We start from the raw sequence: 25,681 nt of genomic DNA on the forward strand, positions 1-25,681 counted from the left end.
AAAAAAAAAAAAAAAAAAAAAAGAATGAGGGAAAGATTAGCCTTGTGTCCTTTTCTGGGATTTATACATATTTGTTGCCTACTGAGGGAAAAATTCCATGGACTTTCAATCACATACACATTGTTTAAACCACACAAAGTTGGTTCACACAGGTACAAATAAATATGGATCAAGCACAATTTGAAGAAAGAAATGGAAAGGAATTGGCTTTACTTTCTTAATTTTTCCTAGATAGCTTGAAATTTCTACATGATACATATTACCTTCAGATTTAGAAAATACTAAAGCCATTCTAATTATGGAAAAATTCTTAAATATTTGCATACTTACTATGTGCCAAATACTCTGCTAGACAATTGAGACCAGTAATGAAAAGGCAGCTATTTCAGTCCCTGCCCTTATCAAGCTTTCAATGTGGGGAGGCAGACACCAATCACAGCAGTCACATTGGTATTATGAAGACATATGGGCTACCGTGAGGATCTAACCTATTCTGAGGGTCACAGATTGAGTCCCCAAGACATAAATTTGAAGCTGCCATCTGAGGAATGAGTCTGGGTCAGTTTGGCCACTTGGGGCCCATGACCTACTTGGGAATCGAGAAAGTGTTTCGAAATTGCTTGCAGTAATAGTTTCCGTTCTTTAAGTATAAATCTTCGGGGTTATCTGGATGACCACCTCCTGACCAAATACTGCCACATGATTTCATCGCTCACGTTGTCTTTTTGTTTGTGGTCATCTTGCAATGCAGTCTGACTAGGGAGCGAGTTAGAAGCTTGTTACAGCAACTGCCGAGTCAGGTGCTGATGGCGGTTGTGCATAGAGTGGGGAGCAGCAGTGGTAGACAGAAGCGGATGGATCCCAGTGGAATTTAGGAGACAGAGCAAGCATGTAGGCACATTAGTTTTTGAGGGATGGATAAGGGGTTGGAAGTGTGATAACAAAAAGGTGATACCACAGTTTTGACTTAAGCAACCCAAGGAGAGCTGAAGCCATTAACTGAAGTAAGAAGATCGTGGTTAGCAGAACTGGCTCTGCACAAACACCGTGTGTGTTCAGGGGCACCTGGGTGCCTCAGTAGGTTGAGTGTCTGACTTTGGCTCAGGTCATATCTCACAGTTCGTAGTTTCGAGCCCTGGGTCAGGCTCTGTGTTGATAGCTCAGAGCCTAGAGCCTGCTTCAGATTCTCTCTCTCTCTCTCTCTCTCTCTCTCTCTCTTTCTGTCCCTTCCCTGCTCATGCTCTGTCTCTCTCTGTCTCTCAAAAAACAAACAAACGTTAAAAAAATTAAAACAAAAAACAAACCCTATGTATGTTCAAATCCTGACTGTGTCACTCTGTCTCAATGATTGGCTGAATAACCTACTCACTGTTTAACCTCATCTGCAAGAATTGGAGATAAATTTAATATCTCTGGAGATGTGACAGTTAATAATAGACATAGTGGTGGTAGTGGTATCATTTATAATAGGAATAGGTTTGAGAGGAAAAGTACGAATCATGTTTTGGAAGCATCTCATAAATATCCAAGGGGAGGCACCAAACAGGTAGTTATATATATATGGGTAGAAGCACTTCAAAACAAAACAAGACAAACCTAGCTTGAAGACCAAAGTGGAGAATCATAAGCATGATTTTGACTATGTGCTCATTTGTTTCACGAGGGCAAGGTGTTAAGGAAACCAAAGTTTAAATAGAAATAAGGAAAATTGTGATTTCAGGACCTCAGCCCCCATCTCAGGCAGGCACACGTTAAAGGGATGTCCCCATCTGAATCCAAAGGCCTTGAACATGACTGTGCCCCAGGGAGCCCCAGCAGGAGTATTCTGAGCATTGGCTCCTTGGTGCAGGTGTATGTAAATAACCTAGAAGTTTCAACGTTAAACAGTTGGCATCTGAAAATGTCAGCTTCGCATGGTATTTATTTCAAAGGATGAACACATTCTTGACAGTTCCATAGTTTTGTTGAAGGCCTAACTTCAGTCAGAGGTTTAAGGAAAAAAAAATTGAGCTTTGACTTGACTGTCATTTGTCTTACTCTGCAGGGGGAAAAACAAATCACAGTGGATAATGCTAAAAACGCATAGCATTTCATTGCCATCGCACTTTGCTTCAGTTCTGCATCTTAGGGTATTCACTTGAAACAGCTTCCAAAGTCACTTTGTATTAGCCTCAATGTGAGGTTTCATTCCCTTTATTGCCCAACATTCTAATAATTTTATTTTCAAGGGCCTAATGTTCTCATTCTTTTCTCTGTTGCGTATCTAATGCTTTTGCAAAAACTAAAGTCTTAGCAGTAAACAGGCCAAAAACAATTATCAAGGCACAATGCACTAAAAAGTTATGCCTGTGGGTATAAATATGGCAAGGCAAGTGTGAGGAGCAGCCCAGTTTTGTCTGTGCTTGTACATCATTGTATCCAGCAGGGATGCTCTGGGCTGCTGAAGTGGGGGCCGTGTCTGCTGCCAGTTGTCCTGGAATGGGAACGGATCAGGCATCCACCCTTTATCAGCACCAAGTATCCTGTAGAATTCACAAGTGCCTTGGCAGATCCAAAGCACGTGAAATGCACACAGTCATCACATACTTAGAGCTCATACTTTGAAGTAGGAGACAATGAGATCTTAGGAAAATATGAAAAAATGAGACACACATCACAGGACAAGTCCTGGGAAGAGACCAGGCACAGGACATGGCTAATGCCAGCGCCCAGAGGTGGGAATAGCCACGGGCTATTTCCGGAACAGAGAGAAGCTTGATGGACATGAGGAAGAGGAGTAGGAGTTGAGGTTGGAGAGGTAAGAGAGGTCCAGATCAGGGACTTTTGTGGGCCTTGGCAGGTGTTTGGGATTTTATTCTAATTGCAGTGGGTGGTGATTAGAAGGTTTAAAGCAGGATGGTGATTCCAATAAGTATGAGTGTCCCTGCAGCCTCTTAGCGTCACTGCTACAGAGCAGTAGGACAGCTCCTTGCTGCCTTTGACACCCGCCTCCTCAGGATGGGTGCTGATTTGGGACTTCGGTTGCCTTTCCAGGTGGACTGTTTTCCCTTGTTCATATCTTAGGTGAGGAGGGCATAGTTCCCCCCAGGGTCTCACACTATTAGGGCCAGTTCTGACCCTCCCAGCAAGAGAAGTAGGGTAATGAAATGGCAGCCCTATGTCCACATTTGTACTTGCCATTCTGACGGGAGGGCAGCTCCAGGAAGGTGAAGAGACAGTATATTGCTAGCTGGAGACTTGTAAGAGTGGCTTCTCCAAAATCAACATGAAAATCTCCCTTTATCCATTCTCTTCTGGTGTTTGAAACATAATAAGCCTAGTGATATATACTGGGCAACTTGATAATATTGACTGAATCGAAAGGGGAATATTTTTATTAACTAAAAGTCTGTAGTGAACCTGTTCTCTTTAGCAATGTGGATGTTGGGTGATTCAAGTCGTCATACCTGGGTGAAGAAGCACAAATAGTCACACCAAGGACACTCCATGCCCGATGCCTAACAGGCTGATGAAGTATATGCTTAGGACACAAGCAGTGTGGGCCATAAACATTTTTAAAAAATATTTTTGTTCATCAATAATTAACCGATTCCCGATGCCAAAAGAAAGAAAAAGAATTTTTGGGAATTTTCTTACATCGTTTTGTAATTGGGAATCATTTTTGATATGAATTACAATGAGCAGGAATAAAGGCATATTAACTTCTCTGGCTTTGGGCTTCATCTGTCCCTATGGACCCTCTCCCTGTCTGCATCGGGGTTTGATTATTGTCTGAATGACTGTACAAACTCATGTTCTCTTCAAAGGACAACTCCTACAAAATCCTAGAGGGTTAAAAATAAGCTTTGAGGGGTAAGCAAGGAGCTCCAAAGAGTGAAGTCCTCAGGGATCTCTGAGTTAGAGCAGTTTGAAACCTCAAAATTTGGAATTCTTATGCTCAAGACTCTATTGTCCTCATTAAAGTAGGGGAGGAGAACAAAATTTATAACATTTCATGCAGAGCTTGGTAAATATCTTCTTTTTTTTTTAAAGTTTATTCATTTATTTTGAGAGCTAGAGAGAGATGCAAGAGGGGCAGAGAGAGAGGGAGAGAGGGAATCCCAAGCAGGATCCAAATGGTCAGCAATGAGCCTGATGGGCTCATGGGCTTGAACCCATGAATCATAAGATTATGACCTGAGCTGAAACCAAGAGTCGACGTTTAACTGACCGAGCTACCCAGGTGCCCCAGAGCCTGGTAAATATCATTCAGCCCCCACATAATCATAAATGACCTGTAATCTGTTAATCTGCAATCTGTTGACAGCAGAAATAGATCAGTAAAAATGTTATTCAGAATTGTTTACAAATTTTTTAAAAATGAGTACAAAAGGGAATTAGAACAAAAGAGAAAAAATCCTACTGAATTAGTTCCTAAACTTGCCTGCACATTGAAATCATCCAGGAACCTATTAAAAATTCTGTCATCCAGGCTGTACCCCAGAGCACTGAACTTAGACTCTGGAGGCTGGTTATGGCGAGCTGATTATGAATTCATGTTCAGGGAATTCCAGTGAGCAGCCAGACTGGGAATGGCCAGCTTACAGACCAGGCTCCTTAAAGCACACAGCACAAAGTAGGAGGTGGAGAAACCAGGTTTCTGAATTCTGCAGATTAAGGCAGATTAGTTTTACCTTGAAAAACACCATCCCAGTTAAAAGTTGATTTTGAGCATTCTCAATCAATATTATCCATTATCCAAACCCTGGAATATACATAGTTAAGAAATCACATGCATGTTTATCTGCTAACCAAAAATATTTGTTTTAAAAAAATGGTATTTGTAGAGCACTTGTTATATGCTTCATCCCAGAAGCACTCTGCCTTGGACATTTCTAGCAGTGTGCTAGGGCCTTGCTAATGGTGTTCTGCCTTGGCAGTGAAGATTTGGCTTGGCCTCTTCCTCCTCTGACACTGTTTTTGAATTTGAAAGGGTAAAGATTTTCTTTTGTTTTCCCTAAATATTTTTTTTTACTTATTGTGAGTGAATGAGTGACTGAGCAAGAGAGAGAAAGAGAGAGAGGGAAAGAGAATGAGCATGAGCATGAGGGAGGGGCAGAGAGAGAGGAAGAGAGAACCCCAAGCAGTCTCTGAGCAGTCAGTGCAGAGCCCACTGTGGGGCTTGATCCCACACATGAGATCATGACCTGTGCCAACCAACTGTATAAGATTTTCTTATACAATCACCTTGAAAAAGACTTTTAAATGTTTTCTCTAAGAATAATACATACATTTGTAAAATACAGAAAATTTTATTTTCCGTCCCTGGAATCAGAAGTAGCCAACATGAATACTTTGGAATATTTTCTTTTAACCTCCTATTATACATGTGTGTATAAAATATATAGAGAGAGACATATATATATGAAAATTAGGGATCATACACCATATAATTTTAATAATTTTTTTCACTTTTCATTACACTATGAGGATTTTCCCATGTCATGAAATAGAAGACGTGATTTTAATGTGTAGATAATATCCTACCATATAGGTATCCATTTTTAACCATTTATTTGGGATTTTTTTGCCATTATAAACAGTATTGCAGGGGCACCTGGGTGGCTCAGTCAGTTGAGCATCTGACTCTTGATTTCAGCTCAGATCATGATCCCAGAGCCATGGGATCAAGCCCCACATTGGGCTCAGCACTGAGCATGGAGTCTGCTTAAAGTTCTCTCTCTCTGCCCCTCTGCCCCACTAGCACACACACTCTCTCTCTCTAAAATAAAATTTTAAAAAATTTAAGAAAAAAAGGTAAAGATAGATAACTAAATTTATGAGGATAAAAATCATTTTTAAATATTTTTTAATGTTTCTTTATTTTTGAGAGAGAGCAAGCAGGGAAAGGGTAGAGAGAGGGGAAACAGGACTCGAAGTGGGCTCTGCACTGATAGCAGCAAGCCTGATGTGGGGCTTGAACCCACGAACCAAGAGATCATGACCTGAGCCAAAGTTGGATGCTCAACCAACTGAGCTACTCAAGTGCCCCATCATTTAAAAATATTCTTTAAATGTATAGCCATATTTTCTAGAAATATTTCACCAGTTTACATCTGGCCACATATAAGTGTTGCTTTACTTTATGTTTAATAACACAGTGGTTTGTGTTCTTTTTTTATACACATATGATGATTTGATATTTTAAATGTTACCTCTTTTAATAAATTGATTAGGTTGAATGTGTTTGAATCCATAGAAAATCTGAAAATATACAATGAATGCTCATATACTCCTCACCTGCATTTGTCAGTATTGCATTTCTCTTGCATTTGCCAAATCATCTGAAATTGGGCTGCAGACATCATTACACATCAACCCCTAAGACTTAGCATCCAGAGCTCTTGTTTTAATTGTGTGTGTATTGGATTATAAGCACAGTGGAACATTCCACCCATGTTTTCATGAACCATTTGTATTTTTATTTCTTTTGTGAACTGTGTTCATATCCTTTGCCCACTTTTCGTTTGAGCTGTGATGCTTGTCTCATCAGCATCTGTGGTGTATGTGAATGACAGCTGCTTCAGATGCTGCTCAAATGCCACTTACACCTCCGGACAGGGTGCTAGGCCCTGCACACCCAGGTAGCCAGTGTTGTGTAAAAACCATCCTCCGTGACTTAAGGTATGGCCTTGGCTATTGCTGTTTCTGTCTGTGAGAGTAGAAGCCTTATATTCAGCTTGTGACTGTATGCACTCTATTCTTTAAAAAAAAAAAAAAACTTTATTTATTTTTAAAGTGTATTTAATTTGAGAGAGCGTGAGAGAGAGCGAGAGAAAACCTGATGTAGGGCTCGAACTCACAAACCCTGAGATCATGACCTGAGACAAAACCAAGAGTTGGATATGTAACCCATTGAGCCACCCAGGTACCCCTGTAAGCGCTCTATTTTTGATCAGGGACTATAGAAAGAGGCAATTGAGGTTAAATGGATAAGTACAACTAAATACTATAACTAGTGGGAGCAGATAGAGTGTGTTGTCCTTTCAGTGAATTTTTTTTTTTTTTTTTTTTGCTTTTTATAGAAACCACAGCCCTCCCCTGCCCCAGACACTCTGTATGCTGTCTTTTAAGTATTAAAAGATGAGTTTTACCAGATAAAACGACTGACCCTAGGATCCCTACTTTGATGTGTTTGCAGTAGGGATTTCTGTAACAGAACTCTGCTCCCCAGCTCCTGAGCCTGCACGCCTTCCCTGAGAGAGGCCCCTGGAGTCAGGCCAGGAAGGCTCTGGTTTGCCTTCCCTCTCTCCCAGGCAAAGGATTTGTGTTTCTTTCTTCCTCAGTGGATTGTTCAAATATGCACTTGCTCTGAGTTTGCCAGCCAATAAGTCACAGCAGGCAAATCCCCATCCTGGAAATTACAGGTGGAAGGAGCTTTCAAGTTTCAGGCCCTAGGCTCCGCAAGGGCACTTCCCTCTCCCAAGTTCGAAGGCATGATTATTTATCTTGTGGCTCTCTTTTTATTAGTGTAACATTTAATCCCAGAAGTGGGTGGTATTAAATGTCAGGCTGAGTTTGGGTAAGGCCTGTGGCCTTCATTCAAGACACAGACACGGGTCATGCCTCAGGGAAGCAGATCTCCAGTCTCCTCCTCTCTCCCCTCCTTTCCCCAGCAGTCCATTCTCCCCCTTCGTTCCCCCTTCTCTCCCTTTCTCCATTCCCTTCTCCATTTTTCCCTCCCCCTCAAGACAAGCTCATGTGGGTATTGTACCCCTGGTTTCCAGAAGCTCTCGCCTATATCTTGCCAAGCACATTTTTTTCACAAAACCATGAAACAATAAAGTAACAGAAGGTGAGTGCAGAGGCCAGGCACATTTCACAGTTCTTAGGCCAGTTACCAAGCTTGAAATTTCAGGAACTCAGACAGCAGCTCCAAACGTGCCAACAAACCCACATGGCGGGGACAGAATTGATCAGATGTGCTAATGACGTGTGTTTAAGTTGGCCTCTCAACTCTCTCAGAATCCCCCACCCCTGACCACGAATGAGCCCACAGAGCTGCTTCCTCTCTTCAGAGGTAATCAGAGCATCTGTGTTTGGGGCAAGCATTGTGGATAGCCCACCCCAGATAGCCAGCAACTCTGCCGTGGCTGGGGTGCCCTGCTTTTCCCTGGCCTCACTCCTCAGTACTCCCTGAGAGCACTCCTTCTCCCCCTCACATACAGGATGCCAGCCTGAGGGGTCAGGGGGTAGCAGCGGGAGCCGCTGCGGACAAGTGCTGCCCATTCCTATCTTCTCATCCAGAGCAGGAAGCTGGGGCTCTGAGGAGAACTGCATCTGGCCAAGCAAGGCTGCCCAACTGTGCTCTGAGACTTAGTGCAGGGGGCTCTTGGGAAATCCGTGTGGCTCTGAAAATCTGTGCACTCTTTGCCCCAGTTAAGACCTTTGGTGGCTTTTGTTAGCACTTAGCTCTCTATTATCATTCTCATGTGGTTTCCTCAAAAGTTTAACTTAAACTCAACTTATTCATGTGATTATATACGTATTATAGTTAAATATTCATTAATAGAAATTTTATGGGATATGAAAAATCCCAGCCCCGTAGTTCCGAGGTAACTACTGTTCATAATCTGATGTATTTATGTCTGACATTTCATGGGCTTGAAATTACATCTTATTCTTGACCAAAATGGGATCATTCTGCACGCAGTGTGTTACAGCTTTGCTTTTCTCCTTTAACATTGTGTTATAAGCATTTTTCTATTTCATTAAATGTTCTTCTGTTACATAATTTTATTGGCTGCTGAGTTATTTCATTTTATTAAAAGGTCATTGTTTATTTATGAGCGCCCTATTTTGGGACATTATTTAGTAGTATGCTGTTATAAATAGTATTTGAGTGCACATCCTTATGGCTAAATCTTTTCACAAATCCCTGATTACTTCCTTAGGGCAAATGTTTGGACATAGAATCACAGGCTCATTGGATGTGCCCATTTTGATACATATTGTAACATTACCCACAAAATGCAGTTTGCCAATTTATATTCTGACCCCTGCTCCCCAACTAGATTAGGAGTTCTGTAAGGCACACTAATATGGATCCCCCACAGTGGGGGCTGTGTTGGACAAACAGTACAAACTTAATTAAAGATAAAACAAATTCCATTTAACTTTCTTGGTTACCAAACAATTAGCCAAGCTTCCCTTGCTATCTTTGCTTGTCTCCATATTATACAAAAGATAGGTGTGTGTCACTCAGCTAAATATCGATGATAGCAGTGACCCTGATCAAAAACCCTATTACCTCAAAGCTGATACTAATGGCCAATACACCATGTGAAGTTACAGCAATAAGTATCAGGTGAAAAGAACCTGGGGGCTTTAAGATGGACAGGAAACTTATTATTTTCCAGGATACTAACAATCCATTGTTAAAAGTGAATTGACTACCTTCCTAAAGAGAAAAGAACTGAGGATGTGGCTTACTTAGGATGTGGTCTGGCACCACCCGGGTACTATACCAGAACACAGAGCACTACTGGTTGATGGGGTATAAACTCTCATTATGTGAGCCAGTGCTATTTCAATAAATAAATCAGGGCTTTGTTCTCACATGAAACATCTCATTCTTCCTCTTCTTCCTTCTCTGCCTCTGCGCTGCACTATTCTGGAGTATTTGTTTCCATGAGCTCCAGTCACTGGGCACTATTTCTGAAGAGCAGCCGTGTCTCTCACAGATGCTATTCTCTCCCTTCCTCTTGTTTCTGAGACCCTGTGTCCTCTTGCCAAGGTCTCTGTGGTAGCCTCCCTCTCCTGATGGAAACCATTCCAAACACAGTTTTTATGAGATTGTTTCCAAATCAGGCTAATCCAGCCCCATCCTACCCATCCCCAAATCATCTAGGACTTTCCCTTGCTATCCATTGTAAATTCAAATTTCTCTTCCTAGCAAGAAAGACCTTCCACAAAGTCATGCAATCCAACATTCCTTCTCTCACGACTGCATGACAGCTACCCAGTTTTAACTATTCTTGGTTCCTTGTGTACATTCTTTGCTTTTCCAGGCTACCTAAACCTTTGCTCAACATACTCCCTTTGCCTGGAACACCTATTCTATTAAGATACTCTACCTTAACAACCCATACATATATCTATTCTCCTTCTCTTATGTGTAAGGTCTTTGAGTATAGAGTATTATTCATCTTAAAATTCCCGTCAGGGATATAGTTGCATGGATTGATGACAGAGGACCCAGGGTGTCTTGTTAATTTTGGAAATGTCATTTTTTTTTTTTTTTTGTAGTCAACATGTAGCGGTATATACTGATCATAGAGGGGAAATCTTAAGAATATCGTTTTTGGCAGTGGTATGTGTCCAGCGGCGTCAAGTTATACAGTCTGTGCCTCAAGTCTTTCATACAGATTGAAAATAAAAGAGAGCAACATCATTAAACTGGTTGTTGGTAGCTCCCAGCGTTGCTGGCTTGGACAGGAATGTGAACCAGGGGCTGTGCGTATACTTCCAGCGACAAGTCACACCCAGTCACGTGTGTGTTCCTGACTGCCTGGTGGCACATAGAAGCAACTGACGGCATGCACCAGCAAGGAACTCAGCACATAGCTGGCAGCTGCAAGAAAGCTTAGCTGAGTGCTTACTAAGGAATTCTGTAGCCATTGTATTCAGATAAAAAATGCCCTGATGCCAACAGCTAGGGCTGCCCCCACTCTTTCAGAGTACCTGGAGCCAGAGTTATGCAGAGGTTTGCTGTCATAAATATGGCAGTTTCTCAAGGCCTTACAGCCTTCGTTGGCCCCTTCCTAAAGATGGGATTTTAAACATTTTGCCTTGCTTTTGACTTTCTTTCTTTTAGTTTATTTGTTTATTTATTTGAATGAGAGAGAGAGAGAGAGAGGGAGGGACGGAGAATGAGTTGGGGAGGGACAGAGAAAGATGGAGAGAGAGAATCCCAAGCAGGCTCCACATTATCAGTGCAGAGCTCTGACGCCGGGCTCCATCTCACAAAGTGTGAGATTATGACCTGAGCTGAAATCAAGAATCAGATGCTTAACCAACTCAGCCACCCCACCCAGGTACCCCTCTACTTTCTTACTTTTCCCCATGTTTCTAGAAGTAAAATGAAACAAAACCTTTCCTATGTTCTTGGCCTTAGTTGTCCCATTTTAGATTCAGAGAAATGAGTGTCACTCACTTGAGAGGATCGCATCAATGATGTGGGTCTCTTATTCATGGAGAAAATAATCAGAAAACATCAAATTTTAGATAAATCTAAAAACATAAGAATGTGTATCCCTATTTATGTTAGTGTTTAAAGAACATTTAGTAATCATCTTATCTTTTATTTTTAGATGAGGAAACTTTGGTTTGGGGTGGGGGGCGGGGGGAAGACTCACAACATCATAGCAACTGTAAATGCAAGACTGAGTGTAGAATCCAGGTGTTTACACTTCTGGTTCACACATAACGCTCAATACCACCGTTCTTAGATTCCGATGTAAGCTCACTTACCACCCACGCTTCCAAGCATGTCCATTCTTTGGAAGTACTACCAGTTAACATGATTTCTATTCTTTTTTTAGCCAGAATGCTACGATTATAAGAGTTTTTGTTCATCAGTTGCCCTGTTATTGTTCAATGCATATGGTTTTATATTTGCTATTTTTCTTTCAAACTCTTGAAGCCTGCAGAAGCAAATTTTTCTTGTCTAAATCTCTGCATTCACTCTCCTAGAGTTTGTTTCTCTCTTTTCTTTCTATTTCCCCTTTTGTGGCGGGAGTGGTGGGTGCTTGCTTATTTTCCTTGATTTTCTGCATCTTACAGCTTGGTTCTGTCAGCTCTGGTATACTATAGGGAGGCAATTCTTTAAGACACATTTACTGTATCTCTTGATAAAGAGTACAGTGCAGTGTCCCTCAAGACTGCAGACCTGTGATACATTTTTTCCTTGCAGCAGCACTTCCAAAATTTTCTGGAATATTTCTCAAAGGTAAAATTAAATATTGAATTCTAGAAACATTTCAATAAAAACAGAAAGAGACAATAAAAGTGCTGGCAGCACTTCCAGAGATGAGGTCAGTAGAATCCAGTACAGTGTGACTTCTTACATGTGTAGAAATGCCACACACCAAATCATATCCCCATACACAGAGCTAATAACTAGGAGTGAGGTTTAATACAACCTAGGTAGGAGTCAGAAACTAGACCCTTCTTTCCCCTCTCCTGCAAGCACTGCTTACCCTCCATCTCTACCTACAGGCAAGGGCATGGCTTAGTGTGGGGAGGGATGAGGGGCCAGAGTCAGGACAGGGAGCATCATGCAAGATGAACAAGACACATCATGCAAGTCAGAGTTTTCCAGAGAGTTGGAAAGCCAGGCATCAAACACTGGGGAGACCCTATGAAAATATGGTCTTTCTTCCAGAAAGAAGTAATTATGATCAGAGTCTCAAAGCTAAGAAGACATGGGATATAAGAAGAAGGAAGTCAGTCAGGAAGGAGGAGGAGAGAGGGTCTACTTTTTAGCAGCAAATATTCTTTAGCTTACTTTTTACACCTACCACTCAGTTGGTACATGCTAGCTAGTGAGTAGGCCTGTTTTTCTTAAGGACCAGAGAACATGTATACACTAGTGAGGATATAGATGTTTTTCTTTGAAAATACATAATTAGTAGTTGTTCAGTTTGGGGATCTTTTTCTTTTCTAGTAATTTCAGGTTAACCTGTTACCTGACTCATCACTCTAGGAAAACTGTTAGGGCAGAAAGATCTCACAAACAGGCCTCTAAACAGATGAAGGTAGGGTCAAGAAGTCCTGATACAGAGTTTCTAAGGTAAGGCCAACTCTCTTCAAGCTTCTGCACTGGGTAGAGGTGGATTCCTGAATAATTAAATATGGAAATTCTCCTTGAGCCAAGACGGTACTGGAACCTTCTCAAGGGATTTTTAGGAGGCAGATGGGCTGCATTCTTCCTGTCTTGCTAGCCTGCCAGCCCAAACACAATGTCTTCTGAACCTCCCTATTAACTCCTCTTTGCTAAAAGTTTTATGGAGAGTACATATCCTCTGTTGTGATGTAATTTTTAAAAAGAGAAGACCAAGCGATAATCTGTTTAAATTAAAAACAACAAAACTACAATATTGTGACCTTGGATAATTAAATAAGACTTTAAGATCCTGGTCTCCTGGCCAAAAAGTTGGTGTCTTACCTGATCTGCCAATTTTATGGTTATTATCAATGAGACACAGTCTAATAAACATGAAAATTCTTTGAACAGCTTTCAAATGGAGGTATTACTATTACTCAGGCTCTCTTAAATAGTTCAGTTGATTCACGGTGATGTATTTTACTAATGCTTGCTTACCATTCATCTCCAGAGATGTTCATTTTTTATCTCCCCATAGAAATCCCAGCACATAGGCATGAATATGGGTGCTGCACACCTCATTTCATTTTCTAGGGTATGTGCAGACCACATCACCATGAGCTGCAATCAAGGGAATAACCATGGACCCACCACACTGCAGACTCTTCTGACTTTAAAGCCATTCCCACACAGAAGGTGCTATGTAAATAGCTAATGAGAAAATGCAGATAGCCCCAGCTACCAGCCACTGCCTGGAATGGGAAGCCAAATGGAAGATATTCACTCCCCAGAAGCAAATAACTATACCAGCCTATGTGCCTGTTGTAAATAGCCACACTGTAAATGACATCTTCCTACAAGACCAGTAGACCTTCCTTCTGCACTTCTTGCCAGAGCCCAGTGGCTCCCCTCAGGAACAAGTTCAGTGGACTCTAGGGATGGTCAGTCTTTTCTACTTAGAGTTAATTGATTAGACTCAGAAACTTTGAAGAAAGGAGAAAGAATCTCACAACCAGAGTTCCACGCTGGTGTGTGTTTGGCCTTTGTTTTCTCTCACTGCTACAAAAAAATACGGCTCAGATCCCCAAGGGAAGGGAAAAGGGAGAAAAGGACAAAGAACTCCTACGGCAAGCTGTGAGATTCTCGTGTTCCACGTTGGCCCAAGAGCATTACCTGTCACTGGCCTTGCTTGGAATGGTCCCTACAGTAGACATAAGGACAAAGCAGCCCTTCATGGAAAGAGCAGGAAAGGAGAGGTTTCAGAACCTGGTCTTCCAGCCTGACTCTACAATGATGGGGTGATGGTTTTATACTTCTTTTAGGAAACTGGAGAATGATTTCCTGGAATCTCAGACTCTCTTAGATTCTACCTATCCAAGAGGCACAAGCCTGTCTCTCCTACTTTCTCCCACTTTTAGAACAAGATCTTTGCTTTTATATCGGAAATATTCCATATGCATGACAAGGTATTGGTGAAAGGCATTATATGATGTCCAGTAATTGAGATCATTCTGTGTCAGGATTTAAGGTTTGAATGGGGTGGGCCACAGTGGGAAAACCAGTTAAATAAGCCCAAATGGATCATTTAAGCAAGAAGGGTATAGCTATCACAAAGCAGGTAATGAACCCAAGGGATAAAAGTCTCAGGAGAGAAGAACAGAGAATGACAGGCCATAGGAAGCACAACTGCTAAAGCACAGGTGTGTTTGTAACATGGCAGTGACTGGCCCTGTGCCGGGTCCAAGGGTGAATGACTAAGGAAAGGTCTGGAGGAGCTGAATAAAGACTGCAGGGATAGTAGGCCCAGACCAGTAGACAGGTGGGTTCAAATCCCAGCTGACCCCCACCTACTAGATCTGACCTTGGAAAAGTTATTTACTTTCCTTGTGTTTTAGTTCCTTCATCTGTAAAACAGATACTTCAAAAATATTAGGATTAAATGAATCATGTAAACCCTGAGCCCAGTTCCTAGCATATAGTTACTGCTCAATAAATATTAGCTAGTATAAGTATTACTACTATACAGGGATCTCACAGAGATGTAGAAAGGACTAAGTAAAACAGTGTGTTTAATATGTTTGGCACAGTGCTCAACACACAGTAATTATTCAATAAAGAATCGCTATAGAGAACCAAGCAAAAGTCTGTTTTAAGGGGCTTGTGGGCACAAAGAGCTAGGCAGAGTGTTGAAAACAAGCATGTCGGAATCAGGTACATTCTGAAGGACACGACCTTAGCTAGAGGGTCTCAGGTTGACAGATCAGTAACATAGACAAGTGGACCAGGTAGTGGAGGGGTTGGGAATTCAGGCAGACAGACAGTAATGGAGCACCATGACGACAGTGACTAATTTTGAGAAAAACATCTGCCCCAGCCAGGAAGTCACCACTTGCAAGAGTGTAAGTGACCGGTTCCTAAGTCTGGCCAAGCTAGGACCAAAAAATAAAAATAAATGATTGACCCCACAGTCTTTTATTCAGACAGGAATATGGCAGAATGGGTATGTCCATTGCTAAATAAAAGATGGTCCATCCATGTTCAAGTTGAGCTTCCTGTTAGAGAAATTACTTCTCTGTCTACTACAAACTTCATGAATCTATTATTAAAAATAATTAGGTACCCATGCTACAAGCTACCCAAAGCTTTCCTCCTAAACAACTTGCTAACAGACTACAGCATTTTGGAAAAATCTGAGCTGCTGGTGGGACTATCTTGTTAAAAGAAAATTACAAGTGTGGTTTTAAGCCTTTTGCAGCCTTGACGAAGCAACACTTGAGCGAGATCATTGTTTAGGTCTCAAGCTTTTATTACCTTAGGAGAACCAGGAAAAAGAGCATTGCATATCACAGTGAATTAATGGTCAGGCTCTTCTTTTTCAGGTATTAAGTACCCAGCCTTTCTGTTCAGAGTAAATTTTATGTGCTTTTCTATCAGCATCTACTTCAACATGAGCAAAACATACCAGTAGATTATTGACCATGTTTAGGTCAGATCTACTTTGCATTTGTGTTTTATGTAGGTTCAAATGAAAATATATGCCAGAGATCCACACATCATGAAATATATTGAAGTCTGTCTGGGAAAGCAAAGCCAAGACCATTCGAAAGCTCTGAAATAAGGAACACCTTAATTTTGACTGTAAAGCAAATTTTACTTTTTAATCTACTCTACTCTACATTAGGCAACTGTACTCAAAATGAGACCCTGACCCTGATTCTTCTGGAGAAGAATCTTGACTCTCTTTGGATATTAGGTATGGGTCCAATTATTTTTGGGGTTTTTATATAGATCATTCCAGAAACCCCCAACCCAAGGCCCAGATCGAGCTCTTTGGTAGGGGTGGAGAGAAGGAGTGAGGCAAAGTTTGTGGTTGCTTGCTGTGGTCAGGGGTGTGGGCTCATCATAAACATTCACTTGTAACTCACTCACATAGTAAGAGAACCTGGGTCTCTCTTTAAATCTCAATCACCATTATATGGTCCTACCTCTAAACTCCTATAATATTTTAAAAGTAAGATTAGAGCCCAAAAGTGAGACCATTCATCTGACCTTATATATTAAAGATAATGAACTTAAACTTTGAGTTGGCAGTCATAACAATGAAGAAATGAAGCATTGGTTATACTTTTTCCAAATGAGACAACAGTGAAGGCCTTTCTACACTGTGCTGTGTTACATTATGAGACGTCCAGAATTCTGAGGCTTAAGGGGAGAATAAAAGTCACATTAATGCTTAGAATATGAATAAGTCCTTAAATATATTAAAAGGAATCTGTGTTTTTGCTTAAAAAAAAAAAAAAAAAAAAAGGTTGTAAACTTTCCCGTGCATGAATGTCCGTATCCCTGACCTAGGATCTTAAATTAAGATGAAGAATCTATAAAAAGGGAAGTGTGAGCACAAGTAATTATAAGGCATAGTCAACTTAAAATTTTCTAATTCATTAAACATCCATTAAAATAACTCATCAAGGCTAAACTATCTGTTGAGGTAGTAACTGGTACATCTGCCTATCACCAAAAAATTACCTGGAGCTCAGCTTTGCCCTGCAAAGCATCAGGAGTCATGCAGGAAGAAATAACTGCAGACTGAAGCCTCCTCATTCCATTGTTTAGCAAGATTCTTAGAAAGAAGAGTGTAACCCGAAGATCAAATGATTTTGGGGGGTGGGTGGAGCCACACCTAGGCAGACAGTTCTGGTAGAATAGACCTATTTGAGTGTGCTTTATACATGCGTGATGTGCCATCTAGTGGTTAAGTGAGCCTAACATTAATGAAAAGGAAAATGGTCCTTTCTGGTCCCTGAATGGCTCCAAACTACCACGTGATTTGAGCAGCAGCAGTAGGTTTGACACTGTAGCCCATTACTTGGGAAAGAAAAAATAATCTATTTTCTTTGAAGCCATCTGTTGAACCTGGATTATTGTGGGGGCGAAGGGGAGGTGGGAAACACTGGTAATTATGCAAGCCAGAGGTTGACGGCATTTGGTCCACAGAGTACTTTTTCCATTTTCTTTCATTGAGGTATGATTCACAGTATAGTGCACAACTGTTCAGTATATAGCTTGATACATTTTTATATCTGTGAAGCTTACATATGTATAATCCTCATAATCACCATGTGGATCAAGATCTGGAACGTTTCCAGCATCCCAGAAGCCTCTCTGTGTCAGTGCTTAGAGATAACCCCTGTTCAGAGCTCCATCTCCATATATTTGCAATAGCATCATTAGAGTACATACCCCAACCCTAACCTCCAAGAAAGGATAAAATCCTGTAATCACCATTTCAACAGTTTGACCAAAAGGAACAGTTTCCTCATCAGACATTCTGTAGCTAAACCAAGGCCCCATTTCCTGAATTTGCTGTTTTTCAGAATGCAGGTAGCATAACGATATCTTCTCTCTCCCCAGTTTAAATTCATAATATATTGTTTTTCTTACCAAGCTTCTCACAGAGAGATATATCCCCTTGGTGCACTGAGTGCATTTTCCCAAGTGTCTCTGCAGGCATCCAAGTCAATTTTCAAAGAAATCCCATTACTTTTGAGCAGGATCTCAGAGGTGCCACTGATTGTCATGGCAAAGCCTATGAATTCTGATGCAGCGTTTCAGAAATTAATGTGAATGCCGTGTCACCAGTGACTGCATGACACCTTGTTCAAATTAAGCCAAGTAAATCATAATGGTGAAAAGGCTCTCAACCTGTGATCCAGCAAAGGCTGATTTATAATGAATCGCATGATGCAATCATTGTTGCTATTTCTACAGGACCTCTTTCTGTTCAAATGAAACTAGGTTTCCTCTGAATGTCAGAACATACAGTATGTCAGGAAGCAGGGCTGGTTCTGAAATAAAGTTGTTATTATTCCAGAGCTGCCTTGTGAATGCCTATTTATTTGATTACTAAACACACACACAGTCAACCAACATGTCCAGCAAGCATGTTACTTCTAGGTGTTCTGCAAGGTGCTGGAGAGAGAAAAGTGTAAGGTGCATGGGTCCTCCTTTGCTGCCAGAGAGTTGAACCTTACTTAGATCTCTTGACCCTGGGCTGGCAAGCTGGTGTGTAAAGAGATGATTGCCTCTTGGGATAATGAACAAGTCTGGAATGTAGGCTTATCCTAATGTGCTCCTTTAAAAACAAATAATAACTTGTATTTTTTTTCTAATTACTTGTAATGGATTTGGGAAAAAGAAGAATGTAAAGAAGAAAATGCTAAATTCCCTAATTCACCAAAGAAATTCTATAATGGCTTTAATTCCTTTCAAGGAATTATAATTTTCTGGCTTTTCTGTGTATATATGTGCAATTCTCTATGTGTATATGTGACCCTTGAACAACACAAGTTTGAACTACATGGGTCCACTTACACATGGATTTTTTTCAATAAATACAGTACTGTAAGTGAATTTTCACCTTGTGATTTTCTTAATACTTTTCCCTGCTTATTTTATTGTAAAAATACAGTATTATAATACATGTAACAAACAAAATATATGTTGACTGTATTATCGGGAAGGTTTGCAGTCTACAGTAGGCTATTAGTAGTTACGTTTGGGGGAAGTCAAAAGTTTCACATGGAATTTTGACTGCATGAGGGGTTGGTGCCCCCCAACCTGTGTGGTTCAAAGGCCAACAATATTTATTTTTATGAAGTTGAGGTGATATTACATATTTTTCTCTATCATAAGAAACTCTTAAAACGTGTTTAATACTTGAGTGAGTTCATAATTTCTGGAATAAAAATGAAAACTAATTTCTTAACCATTTCCTATAATTGGAAATTTTGATTGCTTGCTGTTTCTAAAATAGTTATAGAAATTTGATGTTTATGTACTTGAAATAAAGTCTTAGACCTTATACCATACTCAATGGCCAGAACATTCAGAATAGTGTCAACTAATAATGGTGATGCTGGCTGTCCGTGATTTGTATCTGATTATAAAGGCAGGAACTCTGGTGTTGTTAAATATGGTGACAACAGCTCACTTGAGTTGGTTAAAAATCATATTAAGGAAATCCTTTGAGTTCTAGTTTTTAAACATCAGCGGTGGAGAATTGAACATTACCAAATGTCTTTCAGTGCTACTGAAATAACTGGGTTTGTCCCAGTTTGTCCTATGGATGTGTAATACATTATATTAACAGATTTCCTAATATTAGTCCCCTTCCACCAGAATGAATTGTACTATGTTACAGAGTAACACACTTAGAATGAATTGTAAAATTCAATTCCGTACTGTTGATTTTTCTGCATTGGTCTCAGGAGACCACCAGTGTGACAGGATCAGAAACATACTTTGTGCATCTCCTTCTGGCCTATAAATGTGGGTTTCTGAAATTAGGGATGGGAACCTAGTTGTGTCTACTATCCACTCCTTTTTTCTTTACTTCTCATCCCAAGTGCAAATTAAGTGAGTTTCTTTCCTTTTGTGAACAAAGCAGTTTTCTTAACCTCCTCAAAGCACTCATCACACTCTTTTTTTTTTTTTTTTTTTTTTTTTTTTTAATTTCTAGGAGAGAGAGAGAGACAGCGTGAGCAGGGGAGGGTCAGAGAGAGAGGGAGTCACAGACTGAAACAGGCTCCAGGCTCTGAGCTGGCAGTCAGCACAGAGCCCGACGTGGGGCTTGAACCCACGAACCGCGAGATCATGACCTAAGCGAAAGTCGGACGCTTAACCGACTAAGCCACCCAGGCGCCCCACATCACACTCTTATATTAAAATTTTCTTTATATCTGTCTTCTGTTCTTGTGGGAGTAGCCTATGTCTTTTGAGTTTTCCATCCCTACCCGTTAGCCACTAAGTATTGTCCACCTAGCCTCTCCCCAGGTCCCAGCAAGCACTGCAGTGGCAGATGGGGGAAATACACTTAGATGAGTTTGGTCAACATCCTTAGATCTCCAGACAAAGCCCTGCAGTAAGCTTAGGAGGAAAGAAAAGAAGTCAGAGTGATGGCGAAATTCCGTGGGTGCCATGCTTCTTTTTGGCAATAATATGAGTCCAGAAGGCATGAATCAACTTCTAAAGGCATCGGAGAGGACGCAGCAGGGACAAGAGTAAAGCTCTGAAACCAACCCTCGGTACCTACCCCAGGTGGCTGCTCCATCCTGGTCTTGATAGTAGATTACGAGAGAACAAATTATTTACGATACATTTTGCTTGGTCTTAAGTATATTCTAACCACCACTGTACTAGGCATACAGTTTAAACTCCCTAACTGGCGTTTCTGGGATTAACCTTTGTTCTTGCAATGCAGCGTTATCAAATGGTATCCCTCACACTTACTTAAAGACCAGAAGCAACGATGAAGACAAAACGGGCTTTTTGACAAGTAGTGAGAGAGAGAACGACAACCCAAAACCTCATGGAAATTAATGGAAGAAATGACAACAGAAGTGAAGGGGGAGCAGAAGTACACTGGTCCAGCTGGAATTAAAATGAGCATTAAGAAACCAGGGAAACCTTTCCAGCGAGGACTCTTCCAAGTACCTGGTCGCATTTCAGAGCATCCTTTCAGGCCGAGATATTGTTGGCCTGTGCTGGTGTGCACTAACTGCAGTTCCCGTGAAGGCGAAGTGGACTGCTGTGTTAAGTGATCACTTTCTCTTTTTCCTTAGGGTGTTAAATACCACATTATTTGAAAGCTGGGAGATCGTCGGGCCTTACCCTTCCTGGTGGGTTTTTAACCTACTGCTGTTGCTAGTACAAGGCTTGAACTGCTTCTGGTCTTACTTGATCATAAAAATAGCTTGCAAAGCTATTTCAAAAGGCAAGGTAAGATAAAACCTGTTTCTGATATGTCCCAGAAAGTTGTTTTATTGGGTTCTTCTTTATCAATAAGAATACTGTTATTTCAAAATTCATCAAAACTTGCATTTTTTCTTTATGATTTAGCATAACCTCCTAGAAACACAAACCAAATTTGTGTTTTCTTCTGTTTGGTTAATTTTTTTTAACTTGTGGCATCGCTCTGATAATGATTCCCACTGATCTGTATTTGTAATTCTAGATTTAATGATGATATGTTATTTGTTGTGTTCTTTCTCTCCCTCTGTCTCCCATGGTTCTTCTCTGATTAAACTGCTACCAAGGAGTAATTTAATAACTTCTTTCCTTTATAAAAAGGGTTGCTTGATGCAGTATGTCCATTTATGGTTTTTCCAATAAATCTTAGCTAAATCTCTTTGTTTAAATAGGGACTCATGAGGCTGATTCAAATAAAGTTTCTTGAGAGCACTGGCTCTTCCAGCATGTTCTCTGTGACATTTTCTTACTTTTGTTGTTTGTTCTCTTCCTTCTGCCACCCTGGAAGGCTGGGAAGTGGAACCCTTTACATGTAAGTTCCTCAGATCTCTCTCTCTCTGTCCTTGTCCTGGGTGCTGCTCTCGCCTGTTGGAGGGGCACCCAGGCTTTTGTTTCCATGCATATTGTTCTGGCTAGCCTGTTGGCACTGACCAGAGGCTTTAACTGAGATGTGGCTCCCACCAGGTACAAAGGATACCAGAAACAGCTCAGTCCGTGCCCTTTGGGTGAGCTTGCATCCTGCTAAATTTTGCACAATCCAGGAGGAGGAGAGAGGAAATTTTTTACTGGTGTTTAGCATGTTTGCTAAAAAAAAAAATAGAAATAGACCAAAGTCAAGTAGGAAAAACAGAACTAAGTTGGGGCAAGGTTCAACGTGGTCCAGCGTAGAGGTTGGAGCATCAGCTGTCTGCCTGCTCTGCCCTGACCACTTCATCCTGGCCCCTTCCACGGAGCTGGAGACATCTAGTCACATACTATGAAGCCAGTTCGCAGCATCAGCTCTTATATGTCCAACATATTTTGACCAATATATATCCAACATATTTTGACCAATTAACTGTTAGGAGATAAAAGTTCATTTTTTTTCTCTGTGACCTCTTCCTCTTTAAAATGAGCATGCATTTCTGTTAAAAAAAAAAAAACACCCCTTTCCTCATTTGGATACAAATTACATCCATGTGCACAATATTATCATATAATAGTAACTGGAGATGCGAGAGCACAGCAGATTCCATTACTGGTCTCTTTATTGCATTGCTGTTTCCACCAGATGTCTTGTGTTCTCTCCAAATTACTCCTCAGTCTTACAAAGAGATGGTTATTTATTTTATTGCAAGTCTCAGGCTTCAGAATATGTTAACTGCCAGTGCTATTCACCCAGAACAGTAGGAATTTGTCGTGGCCATGTGTTATGGACAGCATTTTTCTATGGGTTATCTTGCAACATGCTAAATTATTCCTTTCCTTGTAGGTAACAGAAGTATAGATTTTTTTTCCAAATGCAATTAAAAATAATCTTACTAAGCATGGAAATGTAAATTAATCACTCTTTGCAACTGGAGTTTTCTTTCCTCTTAGCAGCTTAATTTATGACTAATGGATTTCTTAATGTAGTGGTGCTTTACTATCATGTTATCTTTGTGACCCATTTTTTTTAAAGTTAAAGTATCCTAAATAATTCAGTCCTTTTGGTTTTTCTGTATCTAAATCTTGGAGATGGACCTTTTGAGTTCAGTCTCATCTCAGAGGGCTGTGAATGGAGTGAAGTCCATTTTCATTTGGTTGTTTCTGGTTAGAAAGGAGCAACTGCCATGCATGCATGTTCACACACTGTCCTGTCCACACCCACCCGACAGAGTTGACGTTGTCTTGCAGCAATGATGGCTTCTCACGTTGGGGACAGTGGTGGCACAGAGAGGATGTGACACAGAAAAGCCCCCAGTTCATTCCGATGTACCTCCCAAGAGACTCTGTCAATGCACGTCTTAGACAACCACAGGCAACTAGATTTGGGAAACCCAGTGAAGCCAGGCCCCCAGGTCCTTACTGCTATCCCACTTTGAAAATAAGTGAACAGTGCTCAGGTTCTCAGGGGCCTTAAGGCCTGTTGGGTAAAACTGTTTACCATAATTTAGACCGGGTAGGAGATTGAAAATTTTAATTTTAAAAGTAGGTGAGGATTTTCTTAAGCCCTCCCTAAATGAATATTTTGTTATCCTGTGACTTTTTTTTTGTCCTTTATGGTAATGCCTAGATTTATATGCTGGTGCCAGGGTTTGTGGTCCTCATTATGTAATGAGACTGCGTGGAGGATGAAGAACCTTGGAATAATGGTCAATAGATTTTCTTTGGGAAATATTTCAACTAGACTTCACCCAGCAGGTTCCCAAAAATGCCTCCTGCTGCCATTAGTTGTTACATAGTATATAAAACAAAATGTCTGCTTAATTTTAGCAGACAGAATAGGAAAACAAATTAAATCACAAAATAATGCATTACAAAGCCAAATAAGAATGACTTTTTAAATGATCTAAGCTAGTGAATATCTCCATTAGTGTGGTTAATCCTTTATGGGATTTTCATGGAGAATGTGATCATCAGAGAGTAAATTGATCCATTTGTACCAAATTTCTGTAATGCCATTCCAATAGTATAGTGTAGTACTTTGCCAGTAAGAGTGGATTCCATAGTCTAGTACATTCTCATTGCCTAAAGGTACCTTAAAGAAGTCAGCCTGTCTAGCCCAGTTCCCTCTGATGCCCCAATCTGCCCACCATCCTTGAGAACTGACTTTGTTACTCAAATTATATGAATTATATGTCACTCAAATTATATATATTCTCCAGTGAAGGAGAACTTACTATTATGCAATGCTCTTACCCTTTTTGACTTTTAACTTTTGGATCTGTTTCCATTCATGTGTGATTACATGTACTTCTGAGCATGCTGTACTTTAATGATTCCTTAGGAGCTGGTTACGTTCACCTTCTTTCATTCCACAGGTGTCCAAGGATGATCGAAGTGATATTGAGTCTAGCTCAGATGAAGAAGATTCAGAACCTCCAGGAAAGAACCCCCACACTGTGACCACCACCAACGGGACCAGTGGTACCAATGGGTATCTCCTGACTGGGTCTTGCTCCGTGGATGATTAATTACTCAAAACTACAAGTCCCGAACAAAGTGAACTGTTTGTTCCTGGAAGGATTTCATAAGTTGCAAATGTAGTTCCTTTCATTATATCTCAGCACCAGAAACAAAAATTAGGAATATCAAAGCATTTTGAATAGTGCACTGCCATATGTCCTGTCTGTGAATGAAAAAGAATTACCATTCTCTATATGTAGGCATGCTGTATGTAATTGACACAAGGGAACAGTATTTGCATTTGTACTGTCTTAGAATATTATTTATATCTCGTATTTGTTTGTAAATCTGTGGACAAAAGAGGGTTTCCTCACTCCTTTTACTCTCTGGGTTCATGACAGTGAGGGAGATATTCCATCTGCTTCTACCCCTTTCTATTGCTGTAACTCAGTTCGCTAGGAGCATCAGCTTAATTTGTCACTTAGAGCAAGCAAAACCCAGTGCAAGAATCTCTTACAGCTCCAAATAGGTTTGCTTTCTTTGTGTTACAGTGCCTGTTTTGAAATTGCTTATATAGTCTCAGTGACCATTTTCCCGTGTAAAGTTTAATCAGGATGAGTTAGGCTTTTTAATTGTCACTCTTTATGGTCAATTAGCAGTTCAAATTAAAGAGTATGGTTTGGAATAGGTATTATTTCTTGTGCAAACGGCCACGATTTCTTTAGTGAGTATGATAGCTAGTTGGAGATAAACTTTGTAAGTTACAGAGATTTTTTTTTTTTAATTCCCTATCATGAGGTCAGTGCTTTGGCTCTGAAGGAAGACATTTGCTTAAGGTCATAGTTACAAACGATGAAGTCACTCTTACTATTGGGAATTTGTCCGTTGATCTGACAATAACAGAGAACAGCTTATTTCAAGCAGATTTCAGCACTATCCCTATAATTACCACAGTCTTCTGTCATATCATGAAAAAAAGAAGCTAAGCATATTTTGGGACAGCAAAGGAGATTTTGAACAGTTGGCAAAGGTCACCTCTAGTGCAAAGCACTTTATTGCAACCAACATTCGAGGAAGTGCCCTACCTAGTACTTGATCTTCTTGTTTCTAGTTTTTCTGAGCAAAATAAAGCCAATGGGAGGAGGACGATTTTATTCTTTGTCTTTTCTCCTTAAACATGACCCACAGTGACTCTCCTGTTATTAGAAACTGAGTAGTGTTGCACTTGAAGCCCTTTGGTTTGCTTCTCTGAAGATCTGTTCAGTTTCTAAGAATTTTTATTCAAATAAAGCTATTTCCAGAAAAAAAAAAAACAATAAAAATTCTACTAGACTATGGCAGTATCAGCAGTAAGATTGCTGAAAAGTAAGTTGCTGTAGCCTCCTACATGGCAGTGTTACTTATGTATAAATAAGAAAACCA

At 40.5% G+C, this 25,681-nt stretch overlaps 1 protein-coding gene across 1 annotated transcript in view; it reads left to right on the top strand.

Annotated features, from left to right (window-relative positions):
- CERS6 (ceramide synthase 6) overlaps positions 1-25,454 on the top strand; it is a 222,673-nt gene extending 197,219 nt beyond the window's left edge. Inside the window, exons 9-11 of the mRNA XM_077751179.1 lie at positions 20,986-21,142; positions 21,681-21,704; positions 24,175-25,454. Of these exons, the coding sequence (XP_077607305.1) occupies positions 20,986-21,142; positions 21,681-21,704; positions 24,175-24,327 (334 nt within the window). The 3' untranslated portion in view covers positions 24,328-25,454. The remainder of the gene's footprint in view (positions 1-20,985; positions 21,143-21,680; positions 21,705-24,174) is intronic.
- The last annotated feature ends 227 nt before the right edge of the window (positions 25,455-25,681 follow it).

This window comes from Crocuta crocuta, unplaced genomic scaffold, assembly GCF_008692635.1.
Source record: "Crocuta crocuta isolate KB4526 unplaced genomic scaffold, BGI_CrCroc_1.0 scaffold219, whole genome shotgun sequence".
Taxonomy (NCBI): Eukaryota; Metazoa; Chordata; class Mammalia; order Carnivora; family Hyaenidae; genus Crocuta; species Crocuta crocuta.